The sequence below is a fragment of the Excalfactoria chinensis genome, chromosome 3, assembly GCF_039878825.1.
Source record: "Excalfactoria chinensis isolate bCotChi1 chromosome 3, bCotChi1.hap2, whole genome shotgun sequence".
Classification (NCBI taxonomy): Eukaryota; Metazoa; Chordata; class Aves; order Galliformes; family Phasianidae; genus Excalfactoria; species Excalfactoria chinensis.
Window position 1 is genome coordinate 101,260,425 of NC_092827.1, and position 15,597 is coordinate 101,276,021.

Genomic DNA, 15,597 nt, shown 5'->3' on the forward strand with positions numbered 1-15,597 from the left:
ATGGATATTCTTGGTTTAAAAGGTTTGTGGGTTTTGAGAAATGGCAAATAACAGCAAGCCCTGGCTGGTGATGGCCGTGTGCCACGTGAAGTGTTAACTCCATCACTCCAGCTTTCCTTTTATTTCCTGCTCCAGGGAACAGAGATTGTAACTGGAAAAGCGAGAGATGGGAATTATTTCAGAATGCACATCAACAAATACAGCATGGTGGACAGCATCACCTGCTTTTCAAAGGAGCCCTTTCCTGCTTCCAACTACATTTGCTTGTATGGACAGCACGAGCGTCTTCTTAATGATCTTTTTTATCGCTGGAACGAAGGGCAGATTACAGACCTTTACAGGTAAGACAGGTTGAGCATTGTGCATAAAATTTCTGGATCAAATCATCAGTGTTGATGCAAGTCCTGAAGACCTTCCTAGAAAGAACCGTGTCTCTGAGATTTATCTAGAGAATGAGCAGTGGTTTGCTTGAGTAGCCTTCATCTGAAAGCACATTTCAGTCTCACTGTAACTTTTGCTTAGCAGGATTAACTCGTTGAGCTGAGTTTGAATTGATTAATTGACTAAGAACTCGTATTCAGAAGTCACTTTCCAAAGTCAGAGTGTTAATGACTCTACATCAGATTTTTAAGCCAAAGGTTTCCAGGGAGGTTCTAAATCACATATGATGTCAGTCACAATTCTTTAGCTTGCCTCTTAACTTTAATCTTCTGCTACTTCTGCAGAATTTCATACCTTAAAAGGCACGTGGCCTGAAAACTCAAACTTGGTTTATTCCTTGCGCCTTAGATAAAATCAGTGCTTCTGGATTCAGGTTTGGCAAGAAAAACCTTCTGAGTTTCATTCATGTGATAGAATTCTCCGAGCGTGTAATGGAAGTAGGTGGTAGAGAACTCTGGTTTTCATTTGAAAAAGAAAATCCCTCACAAGTGTTGACTTGGGAGCGTGAATTATCAGATAGAAAAGTGAAGCACTGCGTTCTACAAACTGCTTTAGAGAGAGAAAACCAAACAGGAAATCTTCATCATGATACAAAAGTGATCAAAACCCGCCTTAAAACTCCCTGGGCTCTATTTGGTTATAGCTGATTTGAAGAAAGGCTCTGCAGTTTTCAGATTGAACAATATTATTTAGACAATGTTTAGTTATGATGTAAGGGATGTGTTGTGGTCCAAGAAAAGAAAAATGCATGATCACAGCAGTCTGCTAATCCAAAAAGTGTGGAAATTTGTCGATGGAAATCAAACTCCTCAGAAGGTTTAAGTTGCACTGATCATGCTGATAGTTACATGCCTCTGTAGGAATGAAGAAGCCAGTACCTTGAGACAGTAAGTTTAGGAGCCTCAAAATTCCCTTGCTTCTTTCTCTAGGTTTTGCCCTTCTGCTGGTTCAGTGTCAAAAAGCTCAGCCAGAATATGGATAAGGCATTGTATGTGGCTGAGGACAGAGAAATGAGAATGTCTGCTGAAACAGGGGGAGGGAGGGAATCCTATCAAGCCTTTCACTTAATGACAAAGGATTGGTTTGTATGCTGTGTTTTGAGAACAGTGGTATCAGCTGTCGGCTCAAAGGGCGAGCTCCCCTGAAAAGGACATGGTACGTCACCAGGGCTGTGTGAGCTGATGTTTTACAGCCCCATCCCTGCCATTTCTCTTCAGTGTAAATGTTTCCGATGTCCTCATTTCTTTTTATTCCTCGTCCTGTATAGGAAGGTGGGATGAACGCACACTTAACCATGCAGTTTAAAATTTTCTTGGACAGAAATGCTTCTTTACAGATTTCACTTCAGGAAATCCAATATGCCTCTGTGAGAGGCACACCGATATACAGAAAATGTTGATTTTGTTTTACAAGAGAGGAACGGCACACAGCAAACGTAAAGTTCTCATAAACAGTATTGCTGTCAGTAGGTGTTAAATAGAAATTGAAGGGAGGTGACTGACACAGTTCTATGACATATGGGCTAAGATGGCAGATAATTTCCTTGTCACAGCTGGTGCTGATCAGCTAATATGTTTTGAGCACTGGAAGAAACTCAATATTCAGGTTGTGGCAAGGTATCAGTCTTCCTCACAGCATTACGATATGCAAGCACACCTGTGAACTAATACTTAAAATGAACCACAAATGTTGTCAGAGATTTAGAATCACAGAATCATTAACACTCAAAAAGACCACTAAGATCATCCAGCCCAACTGTCCACCTACCACCAATATTGCCCACTGGACCACGTCCCTCAGTGCCACATCCCCGCTGCTCTGAGTCAGTTTTGATTTTGAACAAATGAGACATAAGCTTTCTGAATGAACAGCTTAGTTCTTCATGAGGGCAATAAAGCAATTAGGAGCTGGGCAAAGTGAGGATCCTCTGTAATACAGTACTATATCCTGTACAGTATATCATACATATATATGGACAGTACGCAAAACTATAGAATGTGAACTGTAGAAGTTGGAATAGTGTCCAATAGAAAACTGTGACACTGAAAAGTGTTTGGGATTCTCTTGTGAGATGGAGATGGCCTTGATGCTTTTTGGAAAGGGGTGCCTGGTCTTCCTTTGGGATGGAACAGTAAAATGCATTCACTGATTTCTCTGCATGCAACAAAAAGAAGAGAAAGCATTCCCATGGTCTGTGACTGCAACCGTGATGCGAAGGCTGAATTTCTCTCTTTGAGGAGAAAAAGAACCAACTACATCTTAGTACATGTTACACCTGCACTCGCAGCATTTTCTACCAAGATACCAAGTGCCATTAGCCAAGAAAGAAAAAGTAGACTGAAGATGTTGCACTTTGTTACTTAAGCTTATGAACTTGCTAGGTTGAAATGTTCATTCCCTCCTCCCATCTCCGTGCCTGTATTTTGGGAAAGAAACTGTGCAACAGCTGTCACCTGGGAGCCAATTTATTTCTGTGTAGCATGCAAATTGTCTTTTAAGTAATTAGAAACTGCGACTAGCGATGAATTTCCTCGCTGATTTCTGTTCGGTATAAAGGCTGAAGGTTAACCCCATGATACCGGATTTCCTGACTATAATGGGCCAGTTGCCATTCTCAAATTAGCATTAACAACAGGCCCTCAAGATTCATCTGACTTCAAGGAGTAACCCCTTCCGGATGCGTGCCTTAAACTGCCGCTAATGCTAATAATGAGAGAAATAATATTTCCTTGCATTGAGAGAAAAGTTCCATTGATTTCAGTAGGAGTTTAACACCTTTAAAAGCTGCAGAATTTGCCCCACAACCCCACAAACAATAGAAATCACTTCTCCATTCCCCCTGCTGGAGGGTCCCACAGCGGCGCTGCCCCAGACTCACTAATCTGTAAGGCCATTGCTACCCACAGTCACCCCAGTATTGCTTGTATGGGTTCACAGAGTGCCACACTTAAAGACTTAAAGTTGTGAATTTATGAACCTAACAAGAAATACGTGGAAAAACAGCATAAAATCATCTGACTGTAGTTCCATAGTCACTTGGCTAAGAAATGTGCTACCAGTAGCTTTGCTATTGCCTGTAGCTCCTACAGCCTGATTCTACCACGTGTTAGGTAGCTTCATGTAGAGTAGTATCTGAGCAGCCCAAACTGTTCCTTAGCTAAACACGAGATTAAGAACCAGTGTTCTTGTTTGTAGCTGTGCAAACAGCAGTTGAGGAAATAGGCCATTAAGCCAGAAGATGATCACAACCAGTCAGACAGCTGGCTCTACTGACGGCATCCACAACTTCAGCCCCCTGTCTGCTTTATGGGGTGCCAAGGTCTGCTGGGCAAGTAGTCAGGGCCTGGGGCAGCAAGAGTAGTGTCCGTGCACTATCAGAAGGCTGCAGCCCAGCGTTCCTGAGCAGAGAAGTGCTAAGATGCCCTTATCAGGGCAGGCACAGCCGTAAGAACCGAAGATGCAGTCAGTATTCTAAAGCTGAGAGTTCTGTGTACGAACCTCTTATGTCCTTGACTGTTGAACAGCATTACTCCCTAGATTTGGAATCCACTTCAGGAAGGAGTTTCTGCAGTTTTTATTGATTTCCTATAAGATTTCATCTTGAAAAGGCTCAAATGGAATTTAAGCACCTGAGAGAGAAGCTCTTTCCTGATAGGGAAGATTTTTCTTGAAGGGAAAAGAACAGTAAATTCCAGTATGTTTAATACCAGTGTTCCCTGTACCACGCTCACTGAAAGCCTTCCAATCCTTCCCACTACCACAGCAGCAGACTTTTATCTTTAAGGAGGTGTGGAGAAACTTCCTAACTATTCTTTAATTTCAAACGTGCGTTTGGTTTTGGTCACCAGTGCTCCATACTGCTTCCCAAAGTGGGAATGCAACCAGCCAGTTGGACCCTTTTGTATTCTCCTGTTGCTGAGTTATGGAACGTGTCTGCAGAGCGGTGGAATATCCCTCTACTGCATCTGGAGTACAAAACAGATCATTGGAGGGGGCTCCTGATTCTTGGCAACCAAATGGATGCTGACTGGCACGGTGCCTTTAGCATGAGATGGAAGTGCTTCGTATAGGCTTCATTTGGCATTAATGAAAGCCAAATTTGTAATACAATATTAATGAACTTGTTTTTAGCTATGACCTGCAGAAAACGCTAGTTAACAAGGAAGGGACTGTGCTGCTGTGGAAAGGAGCACCACTACTGCATGCCAGTGAGTGCACCAAAGGCTGCAGTGCTGAAGGAAACAGCGTGTGTTTGGGCTGGCAGTGATAAATAATCCTGGTAGAGGCAGCACGATTAAGCTGATCGGTTTCTAAAAGGCACCCTCTGAAGTGCTGTGTAGCTTTGCCATCCTTTTTCAGAAGTTTTTCCTTGGAGCTACTCAAGGCCAGGTTGATGGGACTCTGGTCAGGCTGAGTTGGTGGGGGGCAACCAGCCCACAGCAGGGGTTGGAACTGGGTGGGATTTGAGGTCCCTTCCAACCCAATCATTCTGTGATGATTCTATTCACCATATTTACTCTATGTGTAATGCTGAAGTTAGTAAACTGCTGTATATTAAGCACTTCTGGTATTCAGCAGATTGTAAAGCATGGTGATAGGCTAATGCGTGATGTGGTGAAGCACTTTGAGTAACACAAAACACGGGGTACGAAGAGCTCTATTTATATTGCATTTATATTTAGTTCTTGCCAGGAATGTGTTTTAGCCATCTGCACTCATTCTGCTTTTATTTGCATCCCAGAGCCATCTCAGCATATGCGGGCTGAGTGTCTTTCAGATGAACCCCAGCAGCACTCTGGTGTCGTGTGTATGGGACCACGCGAGGGGTGGTCCAAGTGAGAGTGGGGAAAAAAAAGCCTGAAACATGTCTAGTGAGGGTGTCCTTCCACTCCTGCTGGTCTGAAATGTTTGCTAATGTACAGAATCATAGAAGCATTAAGGTGGAAAAGACCACTAGGATCGTCCAGTCCAACCACCATCCCATCCCCAGCATGCCCACTGACCACGTCCCTCAGTGTCTCATCTCAAGCCAAGTGGGGACACTTGGCTTTTTCTGCTTAAGTTCAGTTCACACATCATAGTCCTGTTTACATGAGGCTAAAAGTGATTTACTAATCACTGCCGCTTAATGAGAGCTTCAGCAGAAGCAACCACACCGCAGTGTTTAATGACTCAACTCTAATAAACCTCACAACGTAACTGAAGAAATAGGAAAAAGAAGACTTGATGTGTGCAGTATTATTTTTGGAAGGACGAGGTGAGGATCTGTGTTTATTGCAGCCTGGAATAATCAGCGATTAAGCCTGAAATACGGGCTCCATGCATAGGCTGGCTTTAAAAAGGGCTTTCAGAAATGAAGAGTGATTGTTCACTAAGAGAAATGCTACAGCACAGTGCTGTCTGGGGTTGGCCACATCCCATACCATTAGCACACTGTGATCACATTGAAGGGAGTCCACCTTAGGCTTTTGTTCATCCTGCAGACAGTGAGACTTCTTATTTTCTGTGGGGATGAAAAAAAGCAGAGAGAAAATGTGGCAGGTAGCGAGCAGGGCTGAGAGGGGCTAATGCTGCTCAGTACACTTGGCAGCCTAATTAGAGGGAAAAACGTGTGCTTTTGATGAAAAGAGGGACAGCGTAAGGAGAAAGGAACACGTGAAGGGGATATCAAAGCACTAACAGCTCTTTTTCATATTGGAATTAAATGCTGACCCCGAGGTACCCTCGTAAAGCTGTGCTTTGATAGCAAATCGGTATAAATGGTAGAACCCTTTAGGTGACTTTCCTTTTTATGCATTCAGAGAGTCTCTGAGGTGCAGCTGACTTGCCAACAAGAAACCCCACATCCAAACCAGTAAGCAAAGGCTGGTCAGCTGAATTCTACCGTACCGAGTCGTGGTCCGACATTGCTGATTCATATTAATAATTACACAAGCCATTATGAATGACTGAACTCTGGAGTCATAAACAAGTAATTAGAGAGAAGCAATCGCGCCATTCTACGCAGCCTATTTGTTGATGTGAGTCAGCTTTAATTTCCTTTTAATTGTTTTTCATAGTGCATTACACGTGGGACAGTCCTATGTGCAGAAATGCAATAAACCCTTTCTCGGGGTCAGCAATAACTTTCTCTCAGGGCAGGATGTGCTGGTTTTATGTCCGTTTTTAAAAGCACGGAACTTGGAAAGTGTGAAGAGCGGTTTGGTGAGAATCAGCTACTCAGCAGCAGCTGCAGGTTAATAAAATGAGGAAACGTCACCGATTTCCAGCCCTGAATTGATGCATCTTCTCTTTCCTTGGCAAAATGGGACATTTCTCCCAGTGTGCTCTTTGGGCCATCCCAGCCCATCTCAGTAGTTTCCTCTCCACACTCTCTGGCATTGGAATCCCCTGCTCTTCTACTGCTGCACCTGCCTGAGGATGGGAGCACGGCCGAAGGCTGGGGCTGCTTCCCCCCATCACCAGAGCGTGGCAGCTTCAGAATGAACCTCGGGAGACAAAAGGTGTGCAGCTGCAAATGATACGGAGAATGGAGCTTTCAGACTGAAAGCATTTCCACGCATACCCCATTTCTGCTTGCTAGCAATGGCCAACTTGATCCAGTTTTTGTTCTGCTCTATCTCTTCGCGAGAGGAAGATCCCCTGTCTTTTGTAAAGGATGCCACTAAATATTTTTCTCCTTCCCTTTCATCTCATATAGGCTATACATCACAGATGAGGCAGAACAGACTTTAAACGCTGATTGTCAGTGAAAGGCAAGAAGAGCTTCCTAGCAACAAAAAGGATGTCACTTATTGTCTTCAAAAGGAGACCATTTCATCCCATCTCCTTACAAATTCCTTCCCCCCAATCTCCTCCGCCGATACAAAAGTCTGCCAGCAGGGGATCCCCGTTAGGAAGTGACCAGGAGTCTGAAAACCCGTTATGCTCCTGGCAAACATTGTCATCTTGTACATATTTAGCCTGATCACTCTGGCAAGTTATGAAAGACTAAATGGTGCAAACACATGTGGCAGATGCCGTTCTCATGATAGCCGAGGAGCCTTTGAGCCTCTGTTGGTAGCATGCCAGCTCCAGCTTGTATACCGAAGAGCATTATACTTGCAAGCTTTCTCCGGTTTGCCCTGAGGGACTGCTGCTGAAGTTGCAATAAAACTCAGTGCGAGCCTCCCGGAGTCGACTTGTTGGTTTGGCTTCGGATGGGCTTTTCCCATTATTACAAACGTGAACAGCCATATGCAGATCTGCTTCCTCCAAAGCACCACGTGTTCCTTTAGAGAGGTGATTTGAATGGGGGGGCGGGGGGAAGAAAACGCAGGGCCAGCAAAGGAAGTGAGAAATGTTTTGGCAAAGCACTTCCATCAATGGCCTTGCATGGTCACATCTGTTTGGGTGAAGGGAAGGAGCTCCAAAGGTGGGAATGCCGATGGACCAAAAGAAAAGCCAACACTATTTTGGGTTGTGCTGTGCCGGTGATGGGAGCAGCAACACAATAAGCAACACAAACACAATGCAGCGTGACGTCTCAGTGAGGCATCCTTCTGGCTTTGCTTCCTTGTGTTAACATTGAGCCAGAGGTTTGGGTTGAGTACCTGAAGCAGGGCTCAGCCTGAGCATAACTCCCATCCATCCTCCCAGCGCTTCTAACAGCATCAGTAACTAGCACTGAGCCTCAGCACACTGCTGCAAGGAACATATTGCAACACGGCGGTGGCCTGTTTTTCTGGCCTTTATTAATCCAGAAACCTTAATGATGAACAACATTTGTGTCATTGTCTACACAAATTTAATTTGTTTATGCAGCAGTTCAGTTAATCCTGCAATCTGCTTGTCTCAAATGAGGACAGATAATGGAGACACCGTTCTTTACAGGTCTTCGGGCTTTTAAATTCTGATAAAATCAGGATTCTTCACTGGGTCTTGCCACAGCTCTGAATTAAGCCACTTTAAATGTAATTACTGGAGCTGGCTGTACATCAGGAACATCCATTAAAAGAATTGATTGACCATGCTGTTGCGAGAGGCATTTCACGAACAAACGGTCCTGATGGGTCCAGAACTGTCATTTAGAAAGGCAGAAAAAAGCAGGTAAATACTTCATTAGCGGTTAATGAGAGGTTCACGAGATAACTAAATGTCTTCTTTTTTAACCAGCTACTTGAGGGAGCCGTGGTCCATGGCCATCTATCACGACCGCTTCATCGACCTCCAGAAGGAGCTGCGCCGCATCCAGCTGTCAGAGCAGGTGAGAGAAATGCCGTTTTATTAGCGGCGTCACCTGTCCACGTTGTTCACTTCAGTCTCTTCCCCCATCTTTCTCCCAAAGCTTTATGCTCCTGCTGGCCTATTCCCTGCACAGCCCCCACACCCTACTGGTCCCTCTCTTTCTTCTGCCGTGTTTTAGATTTGCCGGCAGAACTTCCCACCAAGTCTCTCTGTGTTCCCATGCAGCCTGCCAGAAATCCCCACCTCATTTCTTCACTTAGCGCTATCCCGGCGTTTCCCAGCCGGAATTACACTAAATGCCAACCCATACCTGCCCGCCAGCGGCAGGTTTCTCAGCACCTCCCCATAGGGAACGAACGGCTTTTGTACATGAAAGAGTGAAAGCAACAGATTTTCCTCAGCCGTCAGTGGACTTCCTGAGTAAGGGCGGAATCGAAACGCTCACTGATGCTGCCTGCAGCCTTACACCGCACACAGAGCCCTGCAGTCCCACAGCCCGAACCCAAACCCAAAGCACACCACAGAGAACCACGGGCTGTCACGGACGCCCCACGGAACTGCCGGTTGTGGGTGATAGGAGGGACGGTGCCCACCCATCCGCACTGCCCGGGGCGGCGCTGAGCCGAGCTACTGCCGCGGGCCCACCCGGTGCAAACACGCAGATGGCGCCGGACCGGCTCTCGGCACCCCCGTCAGCCGAGCGGCGTACGGCGCTGCCCCGCACGGCGCCGCTCCGGCACCGCCGCTTCTCCCCGGCGCTCCGATTCCCTGTTAGCAGCGGGGCCGCTCCGAGCCCTCCGAGCGGGAATCACCTGGGGAAGTCGGGGCGGAAGGGGGAGGAGGGCTGGGGGATTTCCTTCCACACGTGGCTTCCCCGCAGGTGCCCCCGGAGCGGCAGACCGAGGACAGCCCCGTCCCGCCGCCGCTCGCGGTCCCGGCCGTGCGCTTCCTGCTGCGGCACGGCGCGCAGCTGCCCATGTACGCCCGCGGCCGCCCGGCAGGTGAGCGTGGAGCGGGGCGCTGAGCTCCGCCTGGCGGCCGATCCGACCCGACCCGGGGCTGGGCTGGGGGGGGTGGGTCGGGGCTCCGCGCGTGGGGCGCGACGGGGGAGGGTGGGGGGTGGGGGGGGGGGGCGCGGCGGCGCGTGCCCGCAGCTGTATGCTAATGACCGCCCCGCCCCGCGCTGCCGACCCCCGACCCCCCTCCCTTCTCTTTGTCCCCTCCTTCCCCCCCCCCTCCCTTCATCCCCCCGCCGCCCCTTTGTGCCGGCTCCGCGCAGCTTTATGCTAATGCCCGCCACAAAGGCGGCCGCGGGGGGCTCGGGGGGGGCCGAGCGCGTGCCGCCCGCGTGCCTCCCTCGGGGGACGGGGAGGGGGAGGGAGGAGAGAGGAGGGAAGGGGACGGGGGGTCCCCGCCGGCTGCTCGTCGCCCCCCCCCGCCGCGCCGCCACCTGCGGGGCCGGGGGGGGGGGACAAAGGGGCGCGGGGCGGGCACCCGGCGGCGGGGAGCGGGCGCGGCGCTAACAGGTGGCGGCCCGGCCACCCCGCTCGGCGACGCCCGCGGGCACGGCGGGCACGGCTCGGCTCGGCTCGGCTCGGCTCGGCTCGGCTCGGCACGGCGCCTTCGGAGCGGCGAGCGGCGAAAGAAAGAGCGCGGCCGGCGCCCGGAGCGGCCCCCGCGCACACAAAGGGCCACGCGTGCCGGGGGCGGGCCGGGCGTGTGCCGGCCGCGGGGCTCAGGTGCCGCCGCCCCGCCCGCCGCCGCCGCTGATTGGCCGCGCCCGCCGCCGCCGGGCCGAACAATGGCCCCGTCCCTCTTAAAGGCGGCGGCGGCGGGCAGGAGGAGGGAAGGAGGGAGGGAGCGCCGCTCACCGCCGCCGGGCGCGGACCGCCCGCCCGAAGATGCCCCGCGGTTTCCTGGTGAAGCGCAGCCGGCGGCCCACGCCCGTGTCCTACCGGGTGCGCGCTCCTCCGCCCGCCGCTCCGCCGCCGCCGCCCCCTCCTCCCCCGCCGCCGCCGCCTCCTCCTCCCGTGCCCTTCGGGACGCCCGATGGCCCCGTGCAGGCGCTGCGCAGCCCCACGCGGCCCGTCAGCCGCGACGCGCTGCTGGAGCGCGGCTTCAGCCTGGGCTCGCCCGTCTCGGCCGAGTCGTTCCCCGCGCCCGCCGTGCCCAGCAGCATGGACCCGCTGCTGCTCGCCCCCGCCGAGCTCAAGCTCTGGGCCGCCCGGCCGCCCCCCAACCCCAACGGCGGCGGCGGAGGAGGAGGAGGAGGAGGCGGCGGCGGCTCCTCCGCTCCGGCCGCCAAGCGTCCCGCCGAGCCCGGCCGGCAGAAGGCCGCGGCCGGCAAGAAGGCGAAGGCGATCCGCAAGCTGACCTTCGAGGACGAGGTGACCACGTCCCCGGTGCTGGGGCTGCGCATCAAGGAGGGCCCGGTGGAGGCGCCGGCGCGGCGCGGGGGCTGCGCGCGGCCGCTGGGCGAGTTCATCTGCCAGCTCTGCAAGGAGGAGTACGGGGATCCCTTCGCCCTGGCGCAGCACCGCTGCTCGCGCATCGTCCGCGTGGAGTACCGCTGCCCCGAGTGCGACAAGGTGTTCTCCTGCCCCGCCAACCTCGCCTCGCACCGCCGCTGGCACAAACCGCGGCCCCCCGCCAAGAGCGGCCCCGAGCCGGCGGAGCCCCCCAAGGAGGCGACGGCGGCGGCGGCGGCGGCGGAGCGGGACACGCCGAGCCCCGGCGGCGCTTCGGAGGCGGGCTCCGAGGAGGGGCTGTTCGAGTGCCCGCGCTGCGCCCGGCGGTTCCGGCGGCAGGCCTACCTAAGGAAGCACCTGCTGGGCCACCCCGCCGCGCCCGGCCCGGCGCCCGAACCCGCGGCGGAGCCCGCCGAGCCCCGGCCGTGCCCGGTGTGCGGGGAGAGCTTCCCCAGCAAGAGCAGCCAGGAGCGGCACCTGCGGCTGCTGCACGCCGCGCAGCTCTTCCCCTGCAAGTACTGCCCAGCCACCTTCTACAGCTCGCCCGGCCTCACGCGGCACATCAACAAGTGCCACCCGTCCGAGAACAGGCAGGTGGTGCTGCTGCAGGTGCCGCTGCGGCCGCACTGCTGAGCCGCGGACTGCGCCCCGCGTCGCCCCGCCGTCCCCGCCCCTCGCCCGGCCGCTTCGGATGCGCCCCGCTCGAGGACGAAGCGGAGGAGGGAGAGCGCTCGGTCGGCGCAGCGCCGGCGCCTTCGCTCCGCTCCGGGACGCGTAGAACTGCCTTAACTCGTGCCGTGCCCGCGCCGTCTGTATATGTTGGGTCGAGTCCTCGCGTTATTATTTATTCCTTATTTATTTATATCAATGATGAAGATGGATATTATTTGATCGCAGATGCTCTAACGCGCTTTTTTATCCCCCCCCCCCCCCGGTCCCACCATCTCACTGTGATCTTATTTTCCCCCCCTTCTCTTTTTTTCTATAAAGGTTTTAACTTTTATACCTGGAAATAAAACCACGTGACCTTTTAACCCGCCCGCCGCGCCGCCGACAGCTCTCACTCCTAGACGCAAACCTCCTTTTTCTACACACATTATTTTCGTACCTGTTTAGCTATTTATAGAGTGCTTCGATAGGGCTGTTTTCCACTGTATAATTATTTACTATTCCAAATAAAAGTATTTTCCAATTCACGCCCGCCCGCTGCCGCTCTCAGCTGCCTTCCTTACGGAGCCGTGGAGGGCGGGCCAAGGAGCCGTGGGGCCGCTCGGCTCCCAGCTGACTTGTGGCCGTTGTGTCCCTGTGTGGGGCAGGGGGTGCCCACACTGAGCTTTGGGGAGAGCGGAGTGTGCGTGCAGCAGCTGTGCTGGATGAATAGGAAGAGAGTTTTGCTGTCGTTGCTCGCTTGGTTTGGGTTTCTTTGTAGGGTCGGGTCAAAAAGTACCGTTAAGCACTGAAGCCACCCGGCTCCGTGCTGTGCTTCCTAGGAAACTGAGCTGGTCCTGCTGGGGCTGACGTCAGGTCTGGGCGAAGCTGATGATCTGCAAAGGAAGAACGTGGCCCAGCAGCACCCAAAATGCAGGCGATGGGATGGGGTTGCCCGCCGCGTGCTGCATCCCCTGCGCGGCCACGATCCCGGAGCTCCTCGAGGGGAAGCCCCGAAGCCCCGCTGGGCACCGAGGCCCGTTAGTGAGGCCCAAAGGCCTCCCGTCTCGGGGCAGCAGACCATCCTGCAGCACCGTCCAGCCAAAACAGCTGCCTCGTGCTGCTGCCGGCTTCCCAATGGCCAAGAAAAGATGTTGCTCGCCTGATTGGAGTGAGAGCAAATCGGAGCAACTGCCGTGGTCGGTAGGGATACGTCGGGGTAAAGCTCAGCTGCCGCACTGCGCGCTGGATGCAGGGGGACGTGCTGGCAGAGGCTGGAGTTTGGGGAGCAGCACGGAGAGGGGCAGCTTCAGGGTTTGGGGAAGTTCATGCCGCAGATCCTCCCCCTCCCCAAACCGGGGTTTGCCCCTCGGGAGCCCCGCGCGATGCGGCCCCGCAGCCCCCGGGAGCGCCAGGTGTTTCCTTCCCGGTGCCATCTCCTCACCACCCGGCAGCCAGGAGCGGCCGGCGCTGTGCAAACAAAGCCTCCTGTCAGCTAACAAATCAATCTGCTGAGGGCTCCCAGCTCAGCCGGCGAGAACAGGTTTGGGCGCATCAGAAAATGCTGATCCCACCTGAAAGGCAGTTTCCCGTTCGTGAGGCGGCGGGAGCGCAGGTACACGGAGGCTGTGCTGTGTGCGCGGCCCCGATCTGTTCGCCTGTCGTGCGGAGAGCGCTGGATCCGGCCCCCGTCGGAGCGCACAAAGAGCTGAACACATGGTCTGAAACGGAGTGTTTGCAAACTGAAGAGAAGCGGGGAGGTTAATTACGGGAACCTTCAGGGTGCTGAGAAATGCGGCTCCATCGCCGGAACGTGGGCGATGCGCTGCCGAGTTCTCCCCACGGTGCCGTCAGCGCGGGCGGCTGATGGGGGAATAGCTGAGATCCTCTGCCGTGCCGCTGAGCTCAGCGCGGTTCTTTGAGCAGTGCTGGGACCGGTATCAGTTCCCGCAGCCATCGGCTGCCCGGCCGGGAGGGCTCAATGGGAGCAGCGCTGGGCGCGGGGGCTGCTGAAAGGGGGGAGGTGGGAACCAGAAAATCATCCAGAACCCGCAGAACTTCGCCTTCGGGTCTCCTTTCCTACACATCGAGCTGCTGAGAAACTGTCGCTGATTGTAAACGAGGAGGAAAGCAGCTCCAGGGCTGCGCAGATATTCCTGCTGGTGGACCAGCATCCTGCAGTGCCGGGCAGTGACCAGCCGTGCGCTGGGAAGTTGTGATGTGAGAGCGGGTGTCACGACATGAGACTGGGTGTCACAGCGTGGGACCGGGTTAGGGTCAGGGTTAGGGGTGAGGCTTAGGATTAGGGCTCGGGGTTAGCATTAATTTTAGGGCTAGAGTCACCTGGTTCCAAACCTCTACTGTGGCCACAGTTGCCACCCACTAGGTCAGGTTGTTTAGGGCATACACTGTTACATGGTATGCACAGTGGTGCACACAATGTATCACACAACGTGCGTGTGCAATTAATGATATTCTCACACGGAGTTGGTGCATACCATGACACAACTGCTGTGCCCTATGACGTCCCATAGGCTGTCCCTCCCGGCGGTGGCAGTGTGATGCTGGGCGCAGCACTGGGGCGATGCTGTGCTCCCACTGCCCAGCTGATGGACACGGTAAGGCGTGCGAACAGGACCGGTGCAGACTCCCTCTGCAGCCCTTTGGATTCGTTCTCTATTTCAGAGGCAACAATTTAAGCGAGAACTTCAGAAGAAGAGATATCTTAAAGCCGCTTTTCCCACTGCCAAATAATCCCGTATCATTCCCTCTGGCATAAGCGGGTGTTAATGCCTAAGCACCCCTGACATAATTATGACTGAGCACACAAACCCCCTTCATTTTCTTAAGCGACGTCTCCGCAGAGCAGGAAATCGCCGTTAGGAAGGTTTTGTTTCTAATGCCCATGCAAATTCCCAGCAATGAGGCATTACACGGTTTAGGAAGGGCAGCCTTGTCATCGCGCGTCTCCTGCAATGAATGGCATAGAAGTAATGTCTGCTGGGGCTTGGTAATGCTCTGTAATTACTGACAGCTTCCAAGCCCCTTCGGAAGAGGCCGGTGATGGTGCTGTCACTGGTGCTGTCACCGACGCTTCCAACCCCGCCGAGTTCCCTCCCAACCCTTCTGTGATCCCACAAGAAACAAAACCTCTCCTTTAGGTGGTGGCCACGAGGAGCGTCAACAGAAAGAGACAAGCACGGTTCTGTGATCAGTTTTTATTCACAGGAAGAGGTGAGGATGCTCTGAGTTAGCTGTCCCTAAGCCATACAGAAGCAACGTTCAGGACTCGGCCCAGCAGAGCCCTCCCTGTCCTCCCCCAGCTCCCGGCGTTGCCCCGACTGGGATGGCAGCTTTGGCATCCTGAAGGAGGGATGAGTATCGCTCCAAAAAGAAACGGCTCATTTTACTCAGAACGCCTTTGAAATGATGTCAGACCATTGGGGAACTAAAGAACAAGGTGGCCTCGTGTATTCCATTAGGAGAAACTTAATAAATTAAAGTACACGTTTTATTTCCCAACTTACCCCCCCTCCCCAATTAGTGGAGAACAAAAGCAAAGGGTGAGGCAGGCAGGCGGAGCGGCCCTCCAAGCGCTCAGCATGCAGAGCTCTGTGCCTGCAGCACTGCTGCATGGAGCCAGACTTGAAGGGGAGCCACCATCAGTGCCCAGAGCACAGCTCTGCATCCACACGGCAGCAGCACAGAGTGGTGACACGACAGCAGACCTTCATGTGTAGGAAGTGCAAAACCAGGTGGCTTAATGGGGCATTTTGCTTCAGTCCCCATCACTTGGATACATCACATTGAGTCC

At 53.3% G+C, this 15,597-nt stretch overlaps 2 protein-coding genes across 5 annotated transcripts in view; both read left to right on the forward strand.

Annotated features, from left to right (window-relative positions):
* CFAP61 (cilia and flagella associated protein 61) overlaps window positions 1-12,325 on the forward strand; it is an 86,792-nt gene extending 74,467 nt beyond the window's left edge. For all 4 annotated transcript variants that reach the window (XM_072331640.1, XM_072331641.1, XM_072331642.1 and 1 more), the window contains 4 exons: window positions 136-341; window positions 8,596-8,686; window positions 9,548-9,668; window positions 12,126-12,325. In XM_072331640.1, the coding sequence (XP_072187741.1) occupies window positions 136-341; window positions 8,596-8,686; window positions 9,548-9,668; window positions 12,126-12,151 (444 nt within the window). In that variant the 3' untranslated portion in view covers window positions 12,152-12,325. The remainder of the gene's footprint in view (window positions 1-135; window positions 342-8,595; window positions 8,687-9,547; window positions 9,669-12,125) is intronic.
* INSM1 (INSM transcriptional repressor 1) lies at window positions 10,469-12,248 on the forward strand. Its single transcript, XM_072331645.1, is given in 2 exon segments — window positions 10,469-10,519; window positions 10,521-12,248. Coding segments are annotated over 2 exon segments (1,299 nt in total). The 3' UTR covers window positions 11,769-12,248.
* Window positions 12,326-15,597: the final 3,272 nt, after the last annotated feature.